At 34.2% G+C, this 19,967-nt stretch overlaps 3 protein-coding genes across 21 annotated transcripts in view; 2 read left to right on the plus strand and 1 right to left on the minus strand.

The window, feature by feature from the left end:
- The first annotated feature begins 537 nt into the window (after positions 1 to 537).
- LOC132911714 (putative peptidyl-tRNA hydrolase PTRHD1) lies at positions 538 to 2,264 on the plus strand. Of its 3 annotated transcripts, none has more exons than XM_060968575.1 (3): positions 538 to 823; positions 1,638 to 1,824; positions 1,988 to 2,264. In XM_060968575.1, the coding sequence occupies exons 2-3, from the start codon at positions 1,639 to 1,641 to the stop codon at positions 2,159 to 2,161; spliced, it is 360 nt and encodes a 119-aa protein (XP_060824558.1). In that variant the 5' UTR covers positions 538 to 823; position 1,638; the 3' UTR covers positions 2,162 to 2,264. The 3 variants fall into 3 exon arrangements, with proteins under 3 accessions (XP_060824558.1, XP_060824559.1, XP_060824560.1); XM_060968576.1 differs by having other exon boundaries at positions 554 to 644; XM_060968577.1 differs by lacking the exon at positions 538 to 823 and adding an exon at positions 858 to 1,018.
- A 273-nt stretch (positions 2,265 to 2,537) lies between these two features.
- The window catches only part of LOC132911684 (collagen alpha chain CG42342), a 121,320-nt gene continuing 103,890 nt past the window's right edge, over positions 2,538 to 19,967 (minus strand). For 10 of the 17 annotated variants that reach the window (XM_060968478.1, XM_060968472.1, XM_060968471.1 and 7 more), the window contains 16 exons: positions 16,264 to 16,390; positions 15,640 to 15,728; positions 15,111 to 15,200; positions 14,978 to 15,022; positions 14,595 to 14,621; positions 14,436 to 14,471; positions 14,197 to 14,301; positions 13,828 to 13,872; positions 12,850 to 12,912; positions 8,663 to 8,689; positions 8,423 to 8,476; positions 7,505 to 7,531; positions 6,506 to 6,541; positions 5,342 to 5,476; positions 4,621 to 4,889; positions 2,538 to 3,809 (listed from right to left, as the gene is read on the minus strand). In XM_060968478.1, coding sequence (XP_060824461.1) covers positions 4,764 to 4,889; positions 5,342 to 5,476; positions 6,506 to 6,541; positions 7,505 to 7,531; positions 8,423 to 8,476; positions 8,663 to 8,689; positions 12,850 to 12,912; positions 13,828 to 13,872; positions 14,197 to 14,301; positions 14,436 to 14,471; positions 14,595 to 14,621; positions 14,978 to 15,022; positions 15,111 to 15,200; positions 15,640 to 15,728; positions 16,264 to 16,390 — 1,032 coding nt within the window. In that variant the 3' untranslated portion in view covers positions 2,538 to 3,809; positions 4,621 to 4,763. Of the gene's footprint in view, positions 3,810 to 4,620; positions 4,890 to 5,341; positions 5,477 to 6,505; positions 6,542 to 7,439; positions 7,532 to 8,422; positions 8,477 to 8,662; positions 8,690 to 12,849; positions 12,913 to 13,827; positions 13,873 to 14,196; positions 14,302 to 14,435; positions 14,472 to 14,594; positions 14,622 to 14,977; positions 15,023 to 15,110; positions 15,201 to 15,639; positions 15,729 to 16,263; positions 16,391 to 19,967 lie in introns of those variants that run through there. The other 7 variants (XM_060968467.1, XM_060968481.1, XM_060968469.1 and 4 more) reach the window with 7 other exon arrangements.
- LOC132911696 (lateral signaling target protein 2 homolog) overlaps positions 6,150 to 19,967 on the plus strand; it is a 179,981-nt gene continuing 166,163 nt past the window's right edge. Inside the window, exon 1 of the mRNA XM_060968543.1 lies at positions 6,150 to 6,166. The gene's annotated coding sequence lies outside the window, so the exon portion shown is untranslated. The remainder of the gene's footprint in view (positions 6,167 to 19,967) is intronic.

Here is a 19,967-nt window from a genome sequence, read left to right on the forward strand (position 1 = left end):
TTAACCCTAGAATTAGAATGAAATGATTAAACAAAAGAAAAAAGCGATCTTTGCTGTAAATATATTTATTTTAAATATGTGATATATAACCATGTTGAAGAGAGTTTACATGTAATATTTAGAAAATACATTAAAGAGAACATTTTAGTCTCTTTATATTTATAAATACAAAGCTAACATGAGTAGATCTTATGTATAAGTATGATTTTGTAATTATAAATAAATCAAGTATCACTAAATAAATTTTATTTTTATTTGTATCTATTTTAATATCTTCATCTCCTTGTAATGTTTCAGATTTTATAATAAATATTTTGTATAGTTTCATATTATTTGTCATATTACGTTTTATTTTTATGTGATTGTTTCAAATATATTGCTAGTTATATTTTAACGCTTGTAATATATGAGATATTAGAAGTGTGATAGTGAGCAATTTGATCAGTATCTTCGATTTTTTCTAACTTCAATATATTAGAAAAGGCTATTTAAATAAGTAAAATATTACAAAAGATGTGTCGTAAACAATTATAAGTACTGTTAATTTTATTTTAAAACTAAATTTAAATCTAACCTCAATTCAGGAAAAACACTAGAAAATTTCGTCATTTTTATTTTACGATTCTCCTATTAGAGTTAAACCGGTAATGTTGTCGATGAAAGGTGTCTTCTCTAATTTTAGTGATTTTGAAATGTCATAAAACTCAACATTTTGAATAACTTTTATCTATACATATAACCTGCATTCGACGTTAGTTTTTAATAGTAATATTAGTTAGTAGTAATATTAATTCGGCCGCCAGCATTTCGTTGCTTAATCAAAGTAATGCACGAAACTTTCTGACAGAAATTTTTAAGTTTTTAAAATAGTACATGATGAATCTTTTCGTAATTATAAATAATCATTATTTTAAATATTATATAAATTCTTCTTTTTAAGTAGAAACTCTTTTCTTTAATCATGTTATTGTCATGTATAAAATAATGAGTATAACCAGCTATAAGTAATATCAAATTGGTGAGAACGTCCAACTATGTAATTAACACGACTATGATATAATTAAATGTTTATTTTTTAAATATTCATTTTTACAACTTAAAAAGTAGAGATGATGGGGTTTTTTTAAATCTTTACTTACAGATAGATTGCAGCAATTTCTATTGTATCAATGATAAGAAAAATTTGTCAAATATACAAAAGTTATTATATTCTACATAAATGAATTATGTTTTGAATGTTGTAACACATTATACACAGTATTTACGTATGAGTAATTTGTCTTTAATAACAACAATTTATATAAATAATACATCTGATTTAAACTACAATGCCAAAAGAATATTACAATGATATTTGTGTCTTACTTTTGAATATTACAATACTAAACAGACATAATGTCAATAGATAAATACTTTAAAAGTACTTCCTATTGTTTTCTTATTTATATGAATTATATATATTTTTGGCACTTACTATGTAAGGATTGTAAATGACATTAAATTTAATATATAGAAAATTAAGAGTTTCATCAACGAATGTTTAAAGTTTAATAATTTAGCTTGATCAGCCTTACAATAGCCTTTGCATATTCTATAATTTAAAATTAAATTAAATTAAACATTTTTTGCATTATTAGGATGAGTGTGCTAGTTCAATATGTGGTGGTACGAGGAGATCTTCTGAAGACAATGGAGTGGCCCATTGGCGCAGTTATAGCTCAAGCATGCCATGCGTGTACTGCTGTTACTCATCTTTTTTATAATGACAATTACACACAAGCCTACCTTGCCAATTTAGATGTTATGCACAAAGTTGTCTTGGAAGTAAGTATATCCAGGAACTATATATATCATAGGTATTAAACGTCAATTTGAATGTATTATTGTGCATAACTATTGTGTATACAGTTTTTAAAACAGCGAAGGAGTATGGTGACATTTATAGTATACTCATACATGGATATATTTATATGTATATAAATGTTAGATTCCAGATGAGACCAGTTTAAATAAATTATGTTTAACATTGACAAATGAGAACATTGATCATAAGCTCTGGATTGAACAGCCTGAAAATATTCCAACGTGTTTGGCAACAAAACCTTATCCAAAGGATAAAGTACAATCATATTTCAAGAAATATAAGTTACTTAAATTGTAAAAGGATACAATTTTCATTGCACAGCTACATTATCCTCTTTTATATTGTACATCAATTGTAATAAAACTAAATAGTAATATAAAATAAAATAGTATTAAATATAGTACTATATATTTTAAGGAATAGTCAGTATCAGGTTTTAGTACCACAAACATTGTTATTTGCAATGCTATGAAACGAATTGAACTCTTCTTAGGAATAATCTGTCAAGAAAAATCTAGTAATATGTTTCATATTGTATTAAAAAGATAACAAATCAATCTTATGCCCTTATGAACCTTTTTTTGCTTTATTTTTTTTTTTTTTTTATATATGTAACAATAAATAGGAATTATTTCCAATTCGGGATTTACTATACGCCAATATGAAAACGATAGATATATACTTATTCTTTATTTAACAATACCTGACAGTATTGACAATGTGTACACGTTACTCCTTTGCTTTACAGTTGATATTATTACTAATCTAGATGAAAATTATGTCGAGATATGCATTATTAACTGATATTTGTATAAAAATCTTCCCTTGCGATCGCGCAGAAATGTGCACTTTTTTTATTAAACGTACCGAAGGCAATAAAATGGCATAGGTACGCATATATGTATTGTGCACATAAATGACACATACTGGGAAAAGAAATTTTCAACCGTTCCTCGTTAAAATAATCATACGGCATTAGTTTTTCGATGAAAATAAAATTCCAAGTTTCGTAGTTGAACTTATTATACAAATTTTGATTAAGCGAGAATAATATAATTTAAATTTAAAAAAATCTTAGAAACATAATAATGTATAATAAAGGTAATAATTAATAGCAGCTATATAAATACATAATATTATAATTATGCTTAAATGCATTTGGTTGCATTTTAGCAAGCAAATAAATAAACAGAAAAATAACATTGACTGAAATTTACGTGAATATACGTTCAATTCATCTTCAGTTAAAGAAGGTAGAACAAAACGATTAACGTTTCCAACTTTTTACATCTTGTGCTTCCACGAGACATGTCCATATAAAAAACACGCAGAGAGAAAATTTATTTCTTCACATAGAGTGCAACGTATTTTAGCAAAGAAAACACGTTGACAATGATGTTAATGGACCAATGAAATTGTTCATTGTTTTAGAACTTTGCTATCGCTATATTACGTTGTGCAAACGATATTTGGATAATTCGGTCATTAATTTTACTCTCCTTAGAAATAAAGTAATTTATAAATTACTGACGTTTACGTTTACATTATAAACAAATTGTCGATAAAATTATGATGTCGTTCTAACCGCATTTTCGGTAGTAAGCTCTAAATATTTATGTACACGCACTATTTGCGGACGCTAAACACTGTAAGTACACTTATTTACAACACCCGATGGCAAGAAGATTATTTCGGCATACATTGTATTTTATATGCCAAAAAAGAAAAAAAAATATATATATGTAAAAAAATATATATATTTCTTTTTCTTAAATACATAACTCGATTTTCTTCGCGTTAAACTGGATGAATTGTATTTTTACGATGGAGTATACACAAAGGTCTTTGAAAATATGTACTATCTTCTTTTAAAATACTTGTATCACTGCCCCTCTTCTTTTTCGGCTTCCTCTTCTAGCCAATCATGAAGAATATTTCTTCTTCTCTGAAAAAACGAGGCGAAAGGGAATCTGTTGTAAATATTTGTAGAAATATTTTCTAAAGCTTAAAGCAAATACGATAGATTTGTATACATTCAAAGATGAAGAAGATGGTCGCTTTGAAATATACAAAGTAGGTACGATGCTTAGACGTACAGGTCGCTATCTATTCGAAACGAATCGATTTTTTATTGTTTATGCATTTCATTAATTATCAATTACGATTACAAATTACGTTATCGTGCCTATAAGCAAAGCAAACGAGAATATAAGCGGATAATTTTACAAAAAAAGCAGTCTGGAATGTTGCTTTTGACATTAATCTACGTATTTTGTGTTCATTCTAATTAAAAAAAGAAAAAAAAGAAAAAAAAGATGCAGCTTCAAGCAAGTCCTTGAACGTGTTAAAGTGTTATTAATTTCTTGATCGGTACCTTGAAGCTTCAAGTACAAAGAAATGGCAAGAAAGTCGAATTGGAATAAATTAATTTTGGCGACTGTAAATATATCTTTTATTTCTTTGTACTTTTTTGATATATATATGTATGTATCATCTGTTACTTTGTCTTTTTTGGGCAGGAAAGCAAAATAACCATAAGTATCGATATGAAACTTTAAGCAAGACTATTGCCACGGACTTCTACCTAATTAACATGCAGGTAATATGTAAATAAATAATACAAAAAAAGTACGAAAATGTAAGGAGGAGAAAAGTTGCAAGACTTCTTTCTAAATCATTTTTGTTATTTAGGAGCGTGGTGTTTTGCTGATTATGCATGCATACAACGTTAGTATAACTACGGGACTTGCAATTACCAGGACCACGTTAGTTTGGGAGAGCAAGGTGAGACGAGTGATGAGGGCGATGGCGGTGGTGGTTTTGGTGGTTGTAGTGGTGATGGTAGTGGTAGTAGTTGTGGTAGTTGTTGGTAGTGATTAGGGCAGCGCACAACGAGCAATTATTGCTCGGCTAGATTTGCGTTCGGATCCGTATACTCCTCGTAGTCCTCTTCTGGTTCTTCGTAATCCGTCTCTGAAGTTTCAGGACCTTCGACAGCTGGTATCGAGGTGCTAGTGATGTCCTGCTAAGCATATACGAGAATCCAAGCGTTCGTTCTACCTACTTTTAATTCTTTACAATTCCCTTTCTGACCATTCGTTTCCATTTCACTCGTTACAGCTTTCTTCTCTTCGCATTATTCTTCTCGATACAAAGATTTTTTAAAGAATAGGAACGACCTTATCGACTAAATCGCTACGTACGTATATAGAAAATTTAATTAATATTATGTTTATAAAAATACATTTGTATACATTTGTATAAAAAAAATTCCGCCAGGGTGAAGTATGCCAATTTATTATTAATTAATATCTTTTAAAGACGAAACGTCTCGATTATTGTGGGAATATCTAACCAAGTATAAAGACAAAAAGGGGGAGAGAAAACGTGAGAAAGAACGTAACAGGAAGTCGTCTATTTCGGACTTGTTCAAGCCGACAAAAATTAATTGAAATGAATAGGGAAAATGTGAGATACCTGGGGTGGTCTCCAACCGCATCCTGCTAGCGGAAGTCCGTCGGCTCCTAATGGACACGGAGCATCTAGCCCGGGTACACCCTGATCTCCTTTGTTGCCTTTGTCGCCTTTCCTACCGCGTTTCCCTGGCGGTCCCTGTATTCATACGTAAAGATGTTTCAACGTCTAAATGGCGAACAGGTAGATATTTTCGCGAACGTGCAAAAAAGGCCAGGCACACAAAAAGAATCTCTTTATGCATAGTAAAATATTCGATTGATTGTGCAGAATACGCAATTGAGCATTAACGTCCAAGAAAAAGGCATCGAGAATATTCTCTATCTTAAACTTGAGACCGCGTACTTTCAATCGTTTCGACTGTTCTTTTTTGTTGGAATGTACTAATTTTTCATTTCAACATCATACCCTTAATTGCAACTAGATTTCTAACAAAATTTATTGACTATCAGCGAGTTTATATACGCGCTTTCACTATACGCTGGTGGCAGCATATGCACGTAGTATATATACATATATGTACGTACGTATCACTGAAGAAAGGAATGTGAAATTACGTTTTTATACGAACATTTATCTCGCGAATTCGATGATCTTTTTTCAAGGGTTGCGACATGTTATAGGACATGTAGAAAAGTACAATACGAAGATACCAGAGTGCAGAAATACAAATATGTGTTTCTGTTACATGCCGTTATGCATAAACACTGTACTGTGTTAAACCATCCCTAAATTCGGTATTCGAATTTCATATAATTTCTAATTAGAGATTAATTATTCTTTATGCTAAACACATTTCGATAAAACAAGTCAGTGAATGTTAAATTGGTGCACTTCTTTGGCATAACTTCCGAATGACGACACGTTTGGATTTAGTAATATTAAATGTCATAATACTAATGATAATTAATTAGTTTTAGTAATGAAATGGTAATAAACGTTTATGACAATGATATTGCTGATAACGATGATAATGACAATACAGTAAATATGAATGAAATATTAATAATGAATTTCCGAATTAAAAATTTTTAGATCTGGAACGAGGAATTATTCGTCCGTTAGACATTGTATCGTTAAACGTTTATGAGCTTCGTTCGCTCGCCAAACTACGAATTTCCTTGCCCATTTATTTAAAACTGATAGTCGAATTTCATCAATACTCACAGATTCGCCTTTAGCACCTTTCTCTCCCTTCGGTCCCTGGAATTGGTACGTCAAAGAATTTATTCGTTAAGTGACGGTCGTGCCTCTCTTCGTTTCTTTTCTACATGCACGATACGTATTGTGGAAAAGAACTTTTTGAATATTATACATTTCTATGCGAAACTTGCTTTCAAAGGCATAACATGTGTCTACGATCACAAATGCGTGAACTAGTGAAAGAAGCAAGCGATATAAGCTATAATATTAGCCCGTTTTATTTTTCGGTTAGTTTATGCTCTCAGTTTCTACACTCTTTGACAACCTAATTATCAAGATAGAGAGGATTGTGCGCTTCTCCCTCTCTTCGAGATTAAATTTTACAATTAGTTACTTTCCAATGAATTCCCGATATTCTCTAATTTCCTAGGTATTTCTAGGAATTCTAAAACTTCAGGTATTCGAACATTTATTATACATAATTTTCTTTTTCTTTCATTCTACATCTGAAAAGTAAATTGATAATTATAATCCTAATAAACTTGATAGTTTAACATTAGCAACAACAATGCTTCAACAATGCTGGAACCATAAAAGAATTTACCACTTCAAAAAATGTACTACTTGGATCTTCAACAAACAATTTTCTGACTGTCAATCTTACGTTTTGTATCCATTATTTTCTGACATTCTGCTTTTCTAAATTGCTTTAACCGACCGAACCAAAAGAAAGGATTTGCGATCTTAAAGCGAAATATTTGGGAGTAGATAAGCAAGTATTATATAGAATAGAAGGAATATTTGCAATAATAAAGAAATCGTGCAAACTATCGTCGGTGTAAAGAGGGAGAAAGGCGCAAAACTTAATCTCAGCCCCCTCCTTTTTCGTGCAAAAGAAGTAAAGAGACGAATTTTGGGGCAGTCCCCGGGGTAGATCAGGCAGATGTATCGTCGTTACCCCGGGCTGGTTAGACTGTGTCGCAGTCACACCGAGGGGCGAGCGATAATCGAATGCCACTGTACCTCCGCGCCAGGAATTCCATCGGTACCCTGGGGATAAACAGAATGTGTCGTTGGTGTCTCGACGACGGTGTAATCGAGTTTCAGCAGGATGAAATATCGTTCAGTACGGTTAAATGGTTAGATCGACACGATATGATTCGTATTGAATATCAAGCTGAATCGAGAATGGTTTTTCCAAGCGAAAGCAATTTTTGAAATTGTTAAACAATTAGTAGAAATACTATTTAAAATTCTAAAATTCTAAGATTTCTAAGGAAGTAGTTTTAACACGTTCGTCGTCACGTCGCACATATCTACGCGACGGGTATACTTCCGTGGGGGCCCCGTCAGCAAAGGATGATGACGCTCTTCTTGTTCCAGTTAATTAAATATACGATATTATATATAGGATATACAACGTAAAAATAAACGTTAAAGACACATTATACCATACTTTTTATTAATTTATATTCTGGATAATATATTACGTTATCCTATATCGTATGGTATTCGTTAAAACATTCCAAACACATTTAGGGTGATTTTGGGCACTTGGAAAAATAATTATAGACTCCGTCGTCGCTACTTTCCTCACTTTCAAATATATTTTCACGCTGTTTACTGAACATTTTGAGGAGGAAAAAATCACTGATGTACGTCTCACAAGTATGCTTCTCGACTAAATGAAAGCTTATCGCTTTCTCCATTTCAGAAATAAATAATCTTTTCTTTACAATGAATGGAAGGCGATAAACATTGAATCGAAGGCGATAAACGATGAATTCCTGCTTGTCGCTCTATTTACGTCTATCTGCGTACCGGCGGTCTGATTCGGGCCCCGCAGGAAACTTAGCCGAATCACGCTGGGCGACGAACGTGTTAATTCGATGGGTTAAGGTCGGTTATTGGTTTAAATTATTGAGATAAAACGATACTTACAGGTAGGCCAGGATCCCCTCTTTCTCCCTTTGTGCCTGGTTCTCCTTGTGCACCCTGTAAGTATGAAGAACCATAACGGATACTATGATCTGTACGGATACGTTGAAACAATACCGTTAAGTTTGCAACTGGCTTAATCTATGCCTGAATGATGAAATCGTAGTGTGAGCGTAGTGATCGAGGTTCCAAAAATCATAAATATAATGTATGGTTAAACGGGTCTCCCCGAGGATTGCTCACCTTCATGCCGTCTAATCCTGGTGGCCCCTGAAAGGCAGAGGAAACCTTGTCAAATTCATCGAAGTCACCTGATAATTGATATCGAATATGCCGATTCAAATGTAATTTATTATTAAGAAATTTTATTAAGACGCCCTTTGCCCCGTCATTCGCAGCAATATTGCACCTTGCCAAACTCTCCGGAAATGTTTGAATTTTAATCCTAAGTAGAGTATATTTGTGTATGTATGTTGATATTCTTATCGGTTAGTTTTTAACAAAGTTATCTGAAAGAATATTTTTTTCTCTCGATCTTCTGCAAATAATTACTGTTCAAAACATTTTTGCCTATTTCAGTAAGGTAATATTTACATTATTTTATTGTTTCCCTCGATGTGAAATAAGATATTCTACCAAATATGAGACGCACATAAACACTTTCTAATAAACGTATCGATACATACAGGTGTAACACGATCTAGGATTAGTTTTAATAAATATGTTTATCCTAAAAAATTGTTCAACCGGTATTTAACGATAAAGACCAAAAATTTGTTTATTCGAGAGCGAGGCAAGAGTACAATCGATGGGCGTGTTAGGCAAAGGAAAAGATAAAGAAGGAGGTCAATTGAATTCAAGAAAAACAGAAAAATAAAAAACCAGCGGAATTCACATTGATATGCCAATTATGTCTTAAAACACCTTCGCTATGACGTATTACGAGATGGCATAACGATCCAACAATTACGTTACCGTCGTGGTTGCAGCAAATTAACACGTGTTAATTTTTCTCTTACGAGATCATGATCTTTTTTCTTTTCTTTTTATCAAAGAAAAAAAAAAAACAAAAAAATTGTACATATATATTCGCGGTCAGAAGAAAGAAGGGAAAAAGAAAAAAAAGAAGTGTAAAAAGTGACAAAAGTAGAGTTTGTACAATGATCGTCGGATCGCAGCCAGAGCAAAATGCAAAGCGGTAATTTCACTACAAGGTGTGAGAAGCGTTAAATTTCGAAAGGGCATCGTATAGAAGCAAAGGACACAGGCACATGCACATTCTGTTTATTAATTGGGACAATGTAAAACAAAATTGTTAGAGTCAAGTATTCTTATACGCAAATACGCCGTCGTATTCTTCTTCTATAATTTTCTTTTGTTAATTACCAAGGCGCGCCGCTTTACAATACACACATACGCACGCACGAAATGTTATGTGCTTTCCCCCGCATACCTTTATACTCGTTATGTCATGCATATGTAGATATATGCGTACGCACACTTGTACACGTGTACATATACACATTTATGTACATACACATGCATACACATGTCGTATACACGCACACATACTTATCGATCAGTTACTTTTTCTCTGAAATTGTGTGCATATGCACGTGTATGCATCGTTCACTATAATGGGCGCACATTCACACATGTATTATTATATCATATCCTTAATTCGCGCATTAGCGTTACCGTTAAAGTGCTTTCACGATACGAGAGCTTCATATTTTTACTCATTCCGTTTATCTTATTAAAAATCTACTCGCATTAATCTCTATATATTTCGATTAGGATATGCACAGCAAAAACGGTAGCTAGTACACGCTTTCTAATTCCAGGCCAGCAAAATATTCTTTACCACATTGATAAATCCCATTTCTACAATATCGATATTATTCTACATTGTACAACTTTCTGGTATTTCTTTTTATTCAATTGTATCAACGTTATAGGTAACTAGGATCACAAACAAGGATACTCGTTTACACGTATTTTCAAATCGTTAAGTACATCGTAAGTCATTATAAGTATCTTTCTCACTCTGTACTATTTTCTTTCTTAGGCCTTTATCATTTGTGTCTACCAATCTATATTTTGCATGTCTTTAAGTCATAAATAAGTCATTCTTTCGTGTTTCTCCAATTTATTAGCGTTCGCAATTGTTTTGCATTCGTCTAAGAGATGTCGATTAACTTCCCATATATCGTAGGTAATGGTAATTAATAAAAATTTACGTCAGGTTATTTGTAAGTAAACATACCATGCATTATATTGTTAAAAATGTGGCAAAATTAGGATTATTAATGATGGAACACGTATAGGTGTTAAAAATATTCGATGTAACAACGCGTTATTGAAAAAAAAGCTACTAAAATTAGTGTAAATTTAGTACATTTAAAAAATGGCACTTTTAAAAAATAATTTGAAGCGGTAGAAGTTGTGGGAAAATATCTAGATTTATGCAATGTAACAAATTTGCCATAATACGTATTTCTGATATATTAAAAATAACAAACATGTTAAAAAATATACACTTCGTGATTATACATGTAACACCAATTCCAGTGGAATATAAATTATACTATGTTTTTGATTATCGGAATATAAAATTGATGTCTCTTATTTCCCAGCTAATACAATTATGTATTTCGATCGCATCGAAATGAATATGGAAGTACAACGAAAGAGAACGGTCGTAATAAATAGTTCTCTTATTATCACGTATAAAAAATATAAGATGCTTTCGTTAAGTACAAATTAATAGCTTAATAATTAAGAGAAGAAACGAGAAATAGGATAGAAAAAATCGTAGAAGGCCGACTGTGAATTGTGAATGTATTTAACAACGAATAAATAGAACTACCGAATGAAGAGCAGCAAAAAAAAAAAAAAAAAAGAGAAAAAAACAATGAAATAATATTACGGAAGTATAAAGAAGAAATAGAAAAAATATAGCCGAGTGAAATGTACCTAAATTTAATCGAACTATCGATAAGCGTTCAACAAATTTTCGTAGTGTTGTTCGATAGCTTGTAGAGTGTAATGTTTTATACACAGTAATCTATTATCTTAATCTATAGTTTAATTTAAAAATATTTTAAGGCAAAATTTGCTTAGCTTTCGTACCGTGTTACCACGTTATAACGCTAAAGCTTTGTTATTTCGAACTTAACATTTTTCCTTCGGTGTATGCGCACACACGTCATACACAAACATACACACACGTGCGCGCGCGCACGCACACACATACGCACACATAAATGGTTGTAGAGATAAACATATAGAGTATGTTAAAAAGGACGGATGGTAGTGCGATCATCCGCTAAGTATTACGTTGGATAAATAAAAATGTATAGCACCGACGTAATGCGTATCTGTACTTCGATATCGAAAAAAAGAAAAAAAAGTAAAAGGAAAGCATCGAATAATTTACTCGTACACATCGAATATCTATGGAAGACGCTTTGTTTCTCCCGAAACTTCACTCTTGTCACACATCGACACGAAAAATTCATAAATCGAAATTATCAATTATTCTCTATTAAGTAAATTATCTTTTTTTTTTTCCATATTTTACGTCCGCTACACTTTGCACACGTGAATGTACCCACTATGTAATACAAGTACAGTCACCTTATTTATTACCACCGCACACGTAAGACACGATTCGTTACGTTCTTTGTTTTGCTCGAATAACGATCAATTGTAGTAAAATCCTTTCTCCTTTACCCATTTGATACGGGTTACTATGTTTGAGAGCATGATATATCACAACGGTGCCCGCAACCTTTTTGCAACGGACGGTCCTTTAAGCTCCCTACCATTATTCATCGTTGAGGGATATCGTTAGTAGATTCTGATCGATAACAAGCCGATGAAGCTACTAAAATCCACCGAGCCAATACTCGGAGGCATTCTTTTGTTTTTAATAACGACTCGAAAGCGATTTACTAACATTTATCCTCGCGATTACACTTTATCCAATAAATGCTAACGATATGACTTGTAACATTGAAAACTTCCGACAACTTGTTAATCCGAGAAGAGATCCTTTCGAGGTATATATGTACTCGTATCGCCTATGGTTATCTCGTTGTCCCTCGAGTCGCTTTCTATCATTTTTCTTTTCTTTTCTTTTCTTTTCTTTTCTTTTCTTTTCTTTTCTTTTCTTTTCTTTTCTTTTATATGTGTCTTGAACGACGACGATGATCGAACTGTGATCGTTCGTTTTATGTAGAGGAAACGACACGGAAGGCAACATACTCGAGAGGCAATCAAAGGATCTCGCTGAGGACGCGAAGAAGTACGACATCTTGCCGAATGAGCGACAATCGATTACACTGGTCGTTAGTGAATGCCTAGTAATGATTCAGCAGCGAGGCCAAATAACGATGACGTTAGGAGCGAGAGGTCCGCGTTCTTACCATGGCACCAGGTTTCCCGGCATCCCCGGGTTTTCCGGATTCTCCTCTCAGTCCCATGGGGCCCTGTAAAAAGACAAACACTTCGATCAGTGATTCGATTACAATACGATCGTCGAAGCATATACAATGACAATGATTTTGTCAATGGATCGTGTATATACGCTGCTTCGCTTCCCTCTTTTTTTCTTCCTATATATGGCGCACATTTTTCCCCGTTTCGTTTTCTCGTATCTGTACTTTTATTCTAGTAATAAGTAGTTATTGCATTATCGTTGTAAATCGAGTATGGGTTGCTCGGAAGTTTCGTAGCATTTTTCATAGTCGATACATTTTGTTGCGTGTATTTGTTACCAACATCTGTGATTCTATCTTCTACAAGGTAATTTCTAGCGTTTTACTGTTAAATACAGCAATCGAGAACAACGGTATCGGACAAGAGATCGTTTCTCAACGAGAAAACGTTAGGCTTCGTGTATCGAGGAAGAGCAAGCGATATGTTGAAATGTACAGAACAGCTCCATCCTTTCCATTCAACAGACGCAACATCGTTTTATTGACTCTGGTCTTTACGAATCTTTACGAAACTTTATTACGAAATTGTAACGCTAAAAAATTGAATGGACTTATTGTTAAAAAACTATAGAAACTGTTTGCAAAAAATTAATCGCCGTAAAAGATGGAAAGTATTTTTGAGAAGCTAGCTAATAAATGATAAAAAATCAGCGAAATTTAATAAAATTTAATAAAATGTTAATTCCATACGTTTTATATTTCGTTACGCACTTTCCAAACAACCCAATATCAAGGTCTATTTTTGTTTCAAGCTAATACCTTTTCTTAATACCTTAAGATTAAGAAAATGTTTAATTCGTCGATGGATTTCCGCCTTATGCGTTCGATCGGCTCTATTTCTGGTATTTTATCGCGTTTTATAACCTACCTAACCTACGAACCTAATCTTGAGAGGAAAATACGTACGGGTAGTCCCATTGGACCAGGATCTCCTTTGGCACCCTTCTCTCCCTGTAATGTAAAAAAGAACGACCCGGTGAAAATAGGTCTATTGTACGTCGTAACGATTCGTTTCTCGCCCTCGTTTATAAGTTAAATACATCTATATGTCAATTATTTTATGAAAAGAACAAACACAGAATCAAACAATGCCGTGCAGCATTTTCTAAACGCTTTGGTCGTTTCGATCGTGTACTTAATAAAATTTGACACTGACCGTGATTTTAACGAATATCGTAAGAGTACGTATCATAGGCACTTTAACTTTCTTGTTTCACGAAATTATCTTAATGGAATGATTCTTTTTTGTTTTTTTAGTATACAATGATTACTGACAGGATCGCCCTTTGCACCATCGTGTCCTCGGTCGCCTTTTATCCCAGGTGGACCTTGAAGCCCAGGAGTACCAGCTGGACCAGGTGGTCCCGGTGGTCCCATTATCTGCAAACACAATTAATTATCTAATTTCACGAACAGAGTTCAAAGCCTAAGGTAAGGTATTAAACACGGCAATATGTTTCCAGCGCGACAAGACGTTGAATAGAATGAAAATTTCAAATAGTACGTTTACTCACCACTTCGCCGGCATTTACTTCGAACGTACCGTCTCCCTGTAATAAAGCGAACGGGTATAACGTAAATGTTCTTTTACGATGCTTCGTCGATAATTTCGAATAGCGATGGTATCGGATAACAAGCATACTACGAACGAATATGAACGAAAATGAACGTACCTGTCTTCGCCTGAGTTTCTTGTATTTCTGTCAATGGAAGCCCCATGTCGTGTCATGAAAAGAAATAGATTTTATCATGAAATTGCTGAATACCTGCCGTTAAAATACCGTATACTATGCTCGGGCCTTTGATTTCAAAGCAATTGACACGCCGAGTACGATATACTTGTCATACACGTCGAAATCAAAGATCCAGAATTACTCGCAGTGAAAATTGATGGATATTCAACAGCCCTCGCGTTCGACGAACGCTATTCTATGAAAAGAATCAATTATATCTCATCTTTGCTATTCAACGAAAATATAATGCGAAGAGATTTGATACGAGAGGGTTTTGATCGTCCATCTGCTGCGTGCGAAATATTATCGAAAGATCGACTCACCGATTCACCTTTCTCTCCTTTTTCACCTTTCAACCCTGGATAACCCTGTTTACAGAGAACACGCGTTATACGTTTATTCACTCGAATTCGTACTCGATGATTTAACAAATGGCACGTTGAATGATTTACATACCGGTGGACCAGGCAAACCTGGTGGTCCCATAAGTCCTGGAGGTCCGATGTCTCCGTAGTCACCTTTCTCACCTTTCGGTCCAGAAATACCCTGTACAAATATTTAATACTGACGACGAATGTACGTAACGTTCGTATAAATTTGATTCCTCCAAGACTCAATAATCTGTCTAGTGTAAATTTATGAAAAGAGAGAGAGAGAATTTATTATTCACGATATTCGTAATAAAGATAGATTTCAATTTTCAAAGGAACTTTATAGAAAAACCTACGTAAATTAATAGAATGTAAAAATTGTTCTCTTCGTGTGCGTGTACGAAAGTTATATGTTAGTATACGATGAAAATCCTATCAGTAGTGAATATGTGTATCGTCGCTATAAAATTTGTATAGATCTGTGAAGAAACTGTGAAGGAATTGTGTGACAAATTGCTGTTACGTATAAATTTATTCTTTTCGTTAGATCAGTTTGAGAACTTTATGATAAATGAATCTTTTTGACTACAGCTTTACTTGTATGATTTACTTACTGGCAATCCTGGAGGACCTTGAATACCAGTTTCCCCATCTGTTCCGTTGAATCCAGCTAGACCAGGTAGTCCTTGTTCTCCCTTTGGTCCTGAAATTACGAGTTTTTACTAGTACAAATAAATAACAATTATTATTTATGTCGACTCAGTTCGTTTACATAATCGGTTCCTATAGACCAACTGGTTCGTCAATTGGCATCAGCATTTTATCTTATTTCACTCACACATATACACACGTAATATTCTCACTCATTTATATTACGTGAACGAATGAACAAGCAAGTTATTTTCAAAATTTGACAACTCTTTTCAGGATAAGATAGATAGCATTGACAAAAGAATATGTAAAGATTTTTGATCGCATCGGGATAATAAAGTCTTTGCTTAAGGTGGAAAGAGAAACTGATATGGTTTCTAAGAGCGTAGAATAGACAGCCCACATCCACGCATAGACAGTTTACGATATAGTCTATGATATACAGGATACGAATAGAAGATCCATTAGATTGGAAGAAATGCCAAAGAAAACGCTTTGTCGCTGGTAGCAGTCAGGAGAAAAGATATCGTTTATTTTCATCCGTCTCTTTCTTGAATTTCGCAGAGGAATGGCTCTTGGAAATCTACCTGGTGAGCCCGTGTCTCCCTTGGTGCCTTTTTCGCCTCGGTAACCCCGTTCCCCGGGTTCACCCTTTGGACCCGGTAGACCGGGTGGGCCTCTCATCAATGCCACACCGCTTTCACCCTTGAAACCCTATAATGTAACACTGTAAGGTCAGGTCCAACCAGGTCCTCCATCTTTATCTAATCTTTGTTTGAAAATTCCTTTTTTTTTTTTACGGCGAAGCGTTAATCGGTTCCATTTTCAGGTGAGGATGGGTGTCGGGAGAGGAATATTGGTTTTATCGGAAATTATCTATGATCTTTGTTGATCGATCTTGGCACGAATCTCGTAGTCTCTGTCATATTAAGCAGATAATTTGGAAATCTATGCCGGAACAATTTAGAAACCGCTGACGATTGTGCCAAAGTCGCTCGAGTAGGATTTTTTATTACGATTAATACACGAAATCTAGACACACTAACGTTTAATCGAAAACACAAAAATGTTCTACGGGTATCGCATGCAATCGACTATTATGGGAACGCTTGTTAGTGGGATCAAATTTAGTAGAAACTGGAAGCTATTAGAATTTATTTTCTTCCTTGTTTCCTCTCAGCAGCGTGTACGAAATATTTATATTTCGAATATATTACGAATATCTTTTATTGTATTTGGTTTTTAAACATTCTGAAAAGATTTTGATATACTTATCAATATCGTTGCTACAAATGCTTATACAGCATTTTATCAAGTCGTATGTTTGAAACTTTTTTCGATAGGAATAAGAATCCAGAGGGAAGATATTTAAGGGAGTGAAATTTTGTCAACGATCCAATTTGTTTACAGGTGGAGAGGGGTATATTAACTGGATTTAATAAAGTAAGACGTCGATTGTACAGCGGCTGATAGAAAATAGGAAAGTTACAAATGAACGAGAAGATCAATACATTGACTAAAAAAAATATGTATTTATATATAAAAGACATCGGTAGTACTTGTGAATTAGCTGCGTATGACACGATGTAGTTTTAATGACGTATCGATAGTAAAGCTATATAGTAGTTTTTTAGGGGCTGTTTGATACTTACGCGACAATCGCAGGCTTGCATCGATCACCGGTCGATAAAGTTGCGAGAGCCTCAAAGCCGGGGGTAGTAGTATTAGTTATTAGTGATTTGAACCGACACACAGGGAAGAAGTAGTGTGGTGTTACTTGCTACATTAAACACAAATTAGTTACACAAGCTACGTACACTACGCCAAAGACTACTGACTAAAGATTAAAGCGATTAGTCTCTCTTCTTTCTTTCTCTCTCTCTTTCTCTCTCTCCCACTCTCTCTTCCTCACTAACTCACCCTTCCTTTTTTCCTTACCCTTACCCAATCTCTCATTCTTTCGCTCTGACTAGAATATCGCAACTGTTATTAGTACATAGATGGACGTTTGTTAGCTAAACAAGTTGACTTTGCAACGTAGGAACTAAATAGAGGCATTATATAGAGCGCTGCAAACTTACTAGAGACCGTTCTTCGTTTTCTCTTGCAAGCTAACGCAAATAAAATCCTCGACAAGTGATATCACTGTCGTATGAGGAAGTTCGGTGCTTAAGGAAATTCAAAGTAAGACGGTCCAGCTCGAAACAAAAGTGGCTCGATTCTCTTTACTGGTCGAGTAGTATCCATTCGTTCCAGACCACCAATAAAGTTACGATTTAACAGAAATTTGGAAATTTTCTTTATGGAAAGCTCCACGATATCTATCTTTTCTGTATACTTTCGCGAGTCCCTCGAAGCGCCTTGCTCGTATCGACGATCGTATACAGTATGACCTGTTTGCGTTATCAGTTTCTAGTGTTTCTCTTGGAAATGGCAAATTTGTGAGAAAGATAGAAAAAACAATGTTTATTACCAGTAATAGATTTTAAAATTTCTCCTGGTCTTTTTCATGGCGTGGATATTTTAAAACTGATAGCTATACAATTTTATCGTATTGTATGAAACTGAATATTGAGACGAGTTAAACAACCTGTAACACGTAATACCATATTCAATATCACTGAAATATGAAAATGAAAGAATTTTCTGCAGCCTTTATTGAATTTGACAATAAAACCTGCAATGATATCCAATAAATGCAGCGTTATAAAATTTTCCAAGTATTTACTTAATTTTTATATTTCAACGATACGGTTATAGAACTCGTCTCGATAGTCGCTTTCTCTCATATAACGTAACAAAAATTATATCCCTCACTTTAAATAACATATCGAAGCCATAGTATTGGATATATGAAAAATAGGAAATTTTTATTTTTTTCTATATTCGCCACAAATTTGTCACGTTCGAGAAAAACAGTGGTAACTAATAGCGCGAACACCCTGTATGCTAGAAATCCCGATTGCATCTCGTTTGTTAGGATATTCGCAGTATAAACGACAGAGTACACAGTGATTTTATTGGCGTTGCACTCGACCGCGAACTGGGTGACTTAATTAACGATTCAAAACGAACGAGGATTCGTGTCGCGAAACAACGACGAACATTGCTTTCTACAATTCTCTTTGTTTGCTCGATCGTTGTTCGAGAACCGATCACTTTGATAAATATACGAGCATACTTACGGTTTAAACCTTAAAATAAGAATACGTTAAAACACAGGGATGAAGTCGAGTAAAATCTTTTTTAAGCCGTGGTTAGAGATTATTTAGTGCGCAGGTGTGTAATTTCGTCGCATCCATCAGAAGAGAACTTAGTTTTCGTCCTTACTGCGAGGAAGACACCCTTAACAACCGCGCGTCTCTTCTACGACATAAATGTAGCGGCTCCAAAAGTCAAAATAACGTATCGAGCAATGTCTCGACGTATCATGTCCCGCGTACGTGTTATTTGCTGCCACCAACGTTTCTCTTTTCTCTCGGTAACTGGACAGTCACCAGTTTTCTCGCGATATCTGTTTTAGTTACGTATCAACTTTGTAACGACGACATCAGGACTACATGAGAAGGTCCTTTTTGCATTAAGGCAAGACACAATGATTTAAATTTAAGTTATACATACTTATTTTTTTCAGAATCTTTTCCCTGAAAAAGATACCTTTTTCTTTATAAAAAAAAAAAAAAAAAAAAAAAAAAACTCTAGGACGATCTACTTTACTCTCAAAGTAGAATGTTTACTATTTCAAAAAAGAAGATAAGATATTTTAGCCATTTTTATTTTCGTAACATTCGCAAGAGATTCCATGACCGTTGAAAGGTTTATAAAGTATTCTTTTGTTCGCCTGATCTTTCAGAATTTTTCTACTCTCGCATTTGTCAAACTTGCCTTAGGTACAAGAAGAACGTTATCCATCCATCATCGTCGGGACGACAATGCAATTTAACGGCTACTTGTTTCAGTTTATTAAATGAAAAGAGGCAGGTGATCGTATTGTGCCATACGTGTTGCATGCTTGCATGCGTGCGTGATAAGATCATGCATGTGCTTTCTCGTGATTTCCATGCAGGTGTCTTAAAAGCGTGAATAACCGTCACGTCATTCTAGGGGTGGCATAATGACGTTTCAAATCTTGATCTCGAGCTTTACATCAATTTCAATTTCAATTCCGGAATTTAGACATTAAAAGACACTCAAAACACAAAAAGTTCTTCCCTTGGACGGTAGATTTTCTTAAATAAAAAAATAAAACACGAGCCGAGTATTTTGATAAAATTGTTACGCAAGAGAACCA

The sequence above is a fragment of the Bombus pascuorum genome, chromosome 11, assembly GCF_905332965.1.
Source record: "Bombus pascuorum chromosome 11, iyBomPasc1.1, whole genome shotgun sequence".
Lineage (NCBI taxonomy): Eukaryota > Metazoa > Arthropoda > Insecta > Hymenoptera > Apidae > Bombus > Bombus pascuorum.

Coding starts and splice junctions, on each gene's coding strand:
- LOC132911714 (XM_060968575.1), top strand. CDS start 1,639: ATGAGTGTGCTAGTTCAATATGTGGTGGTACGAGGAGATCTTCTGAAG. Junction 1,825..1,987: donor TGCACAAAGTTGTCTTGGAA/GTAAGTATATCC, acceptor TATAAATGTTAG/ATTCCAGATGAGACCAGTTT.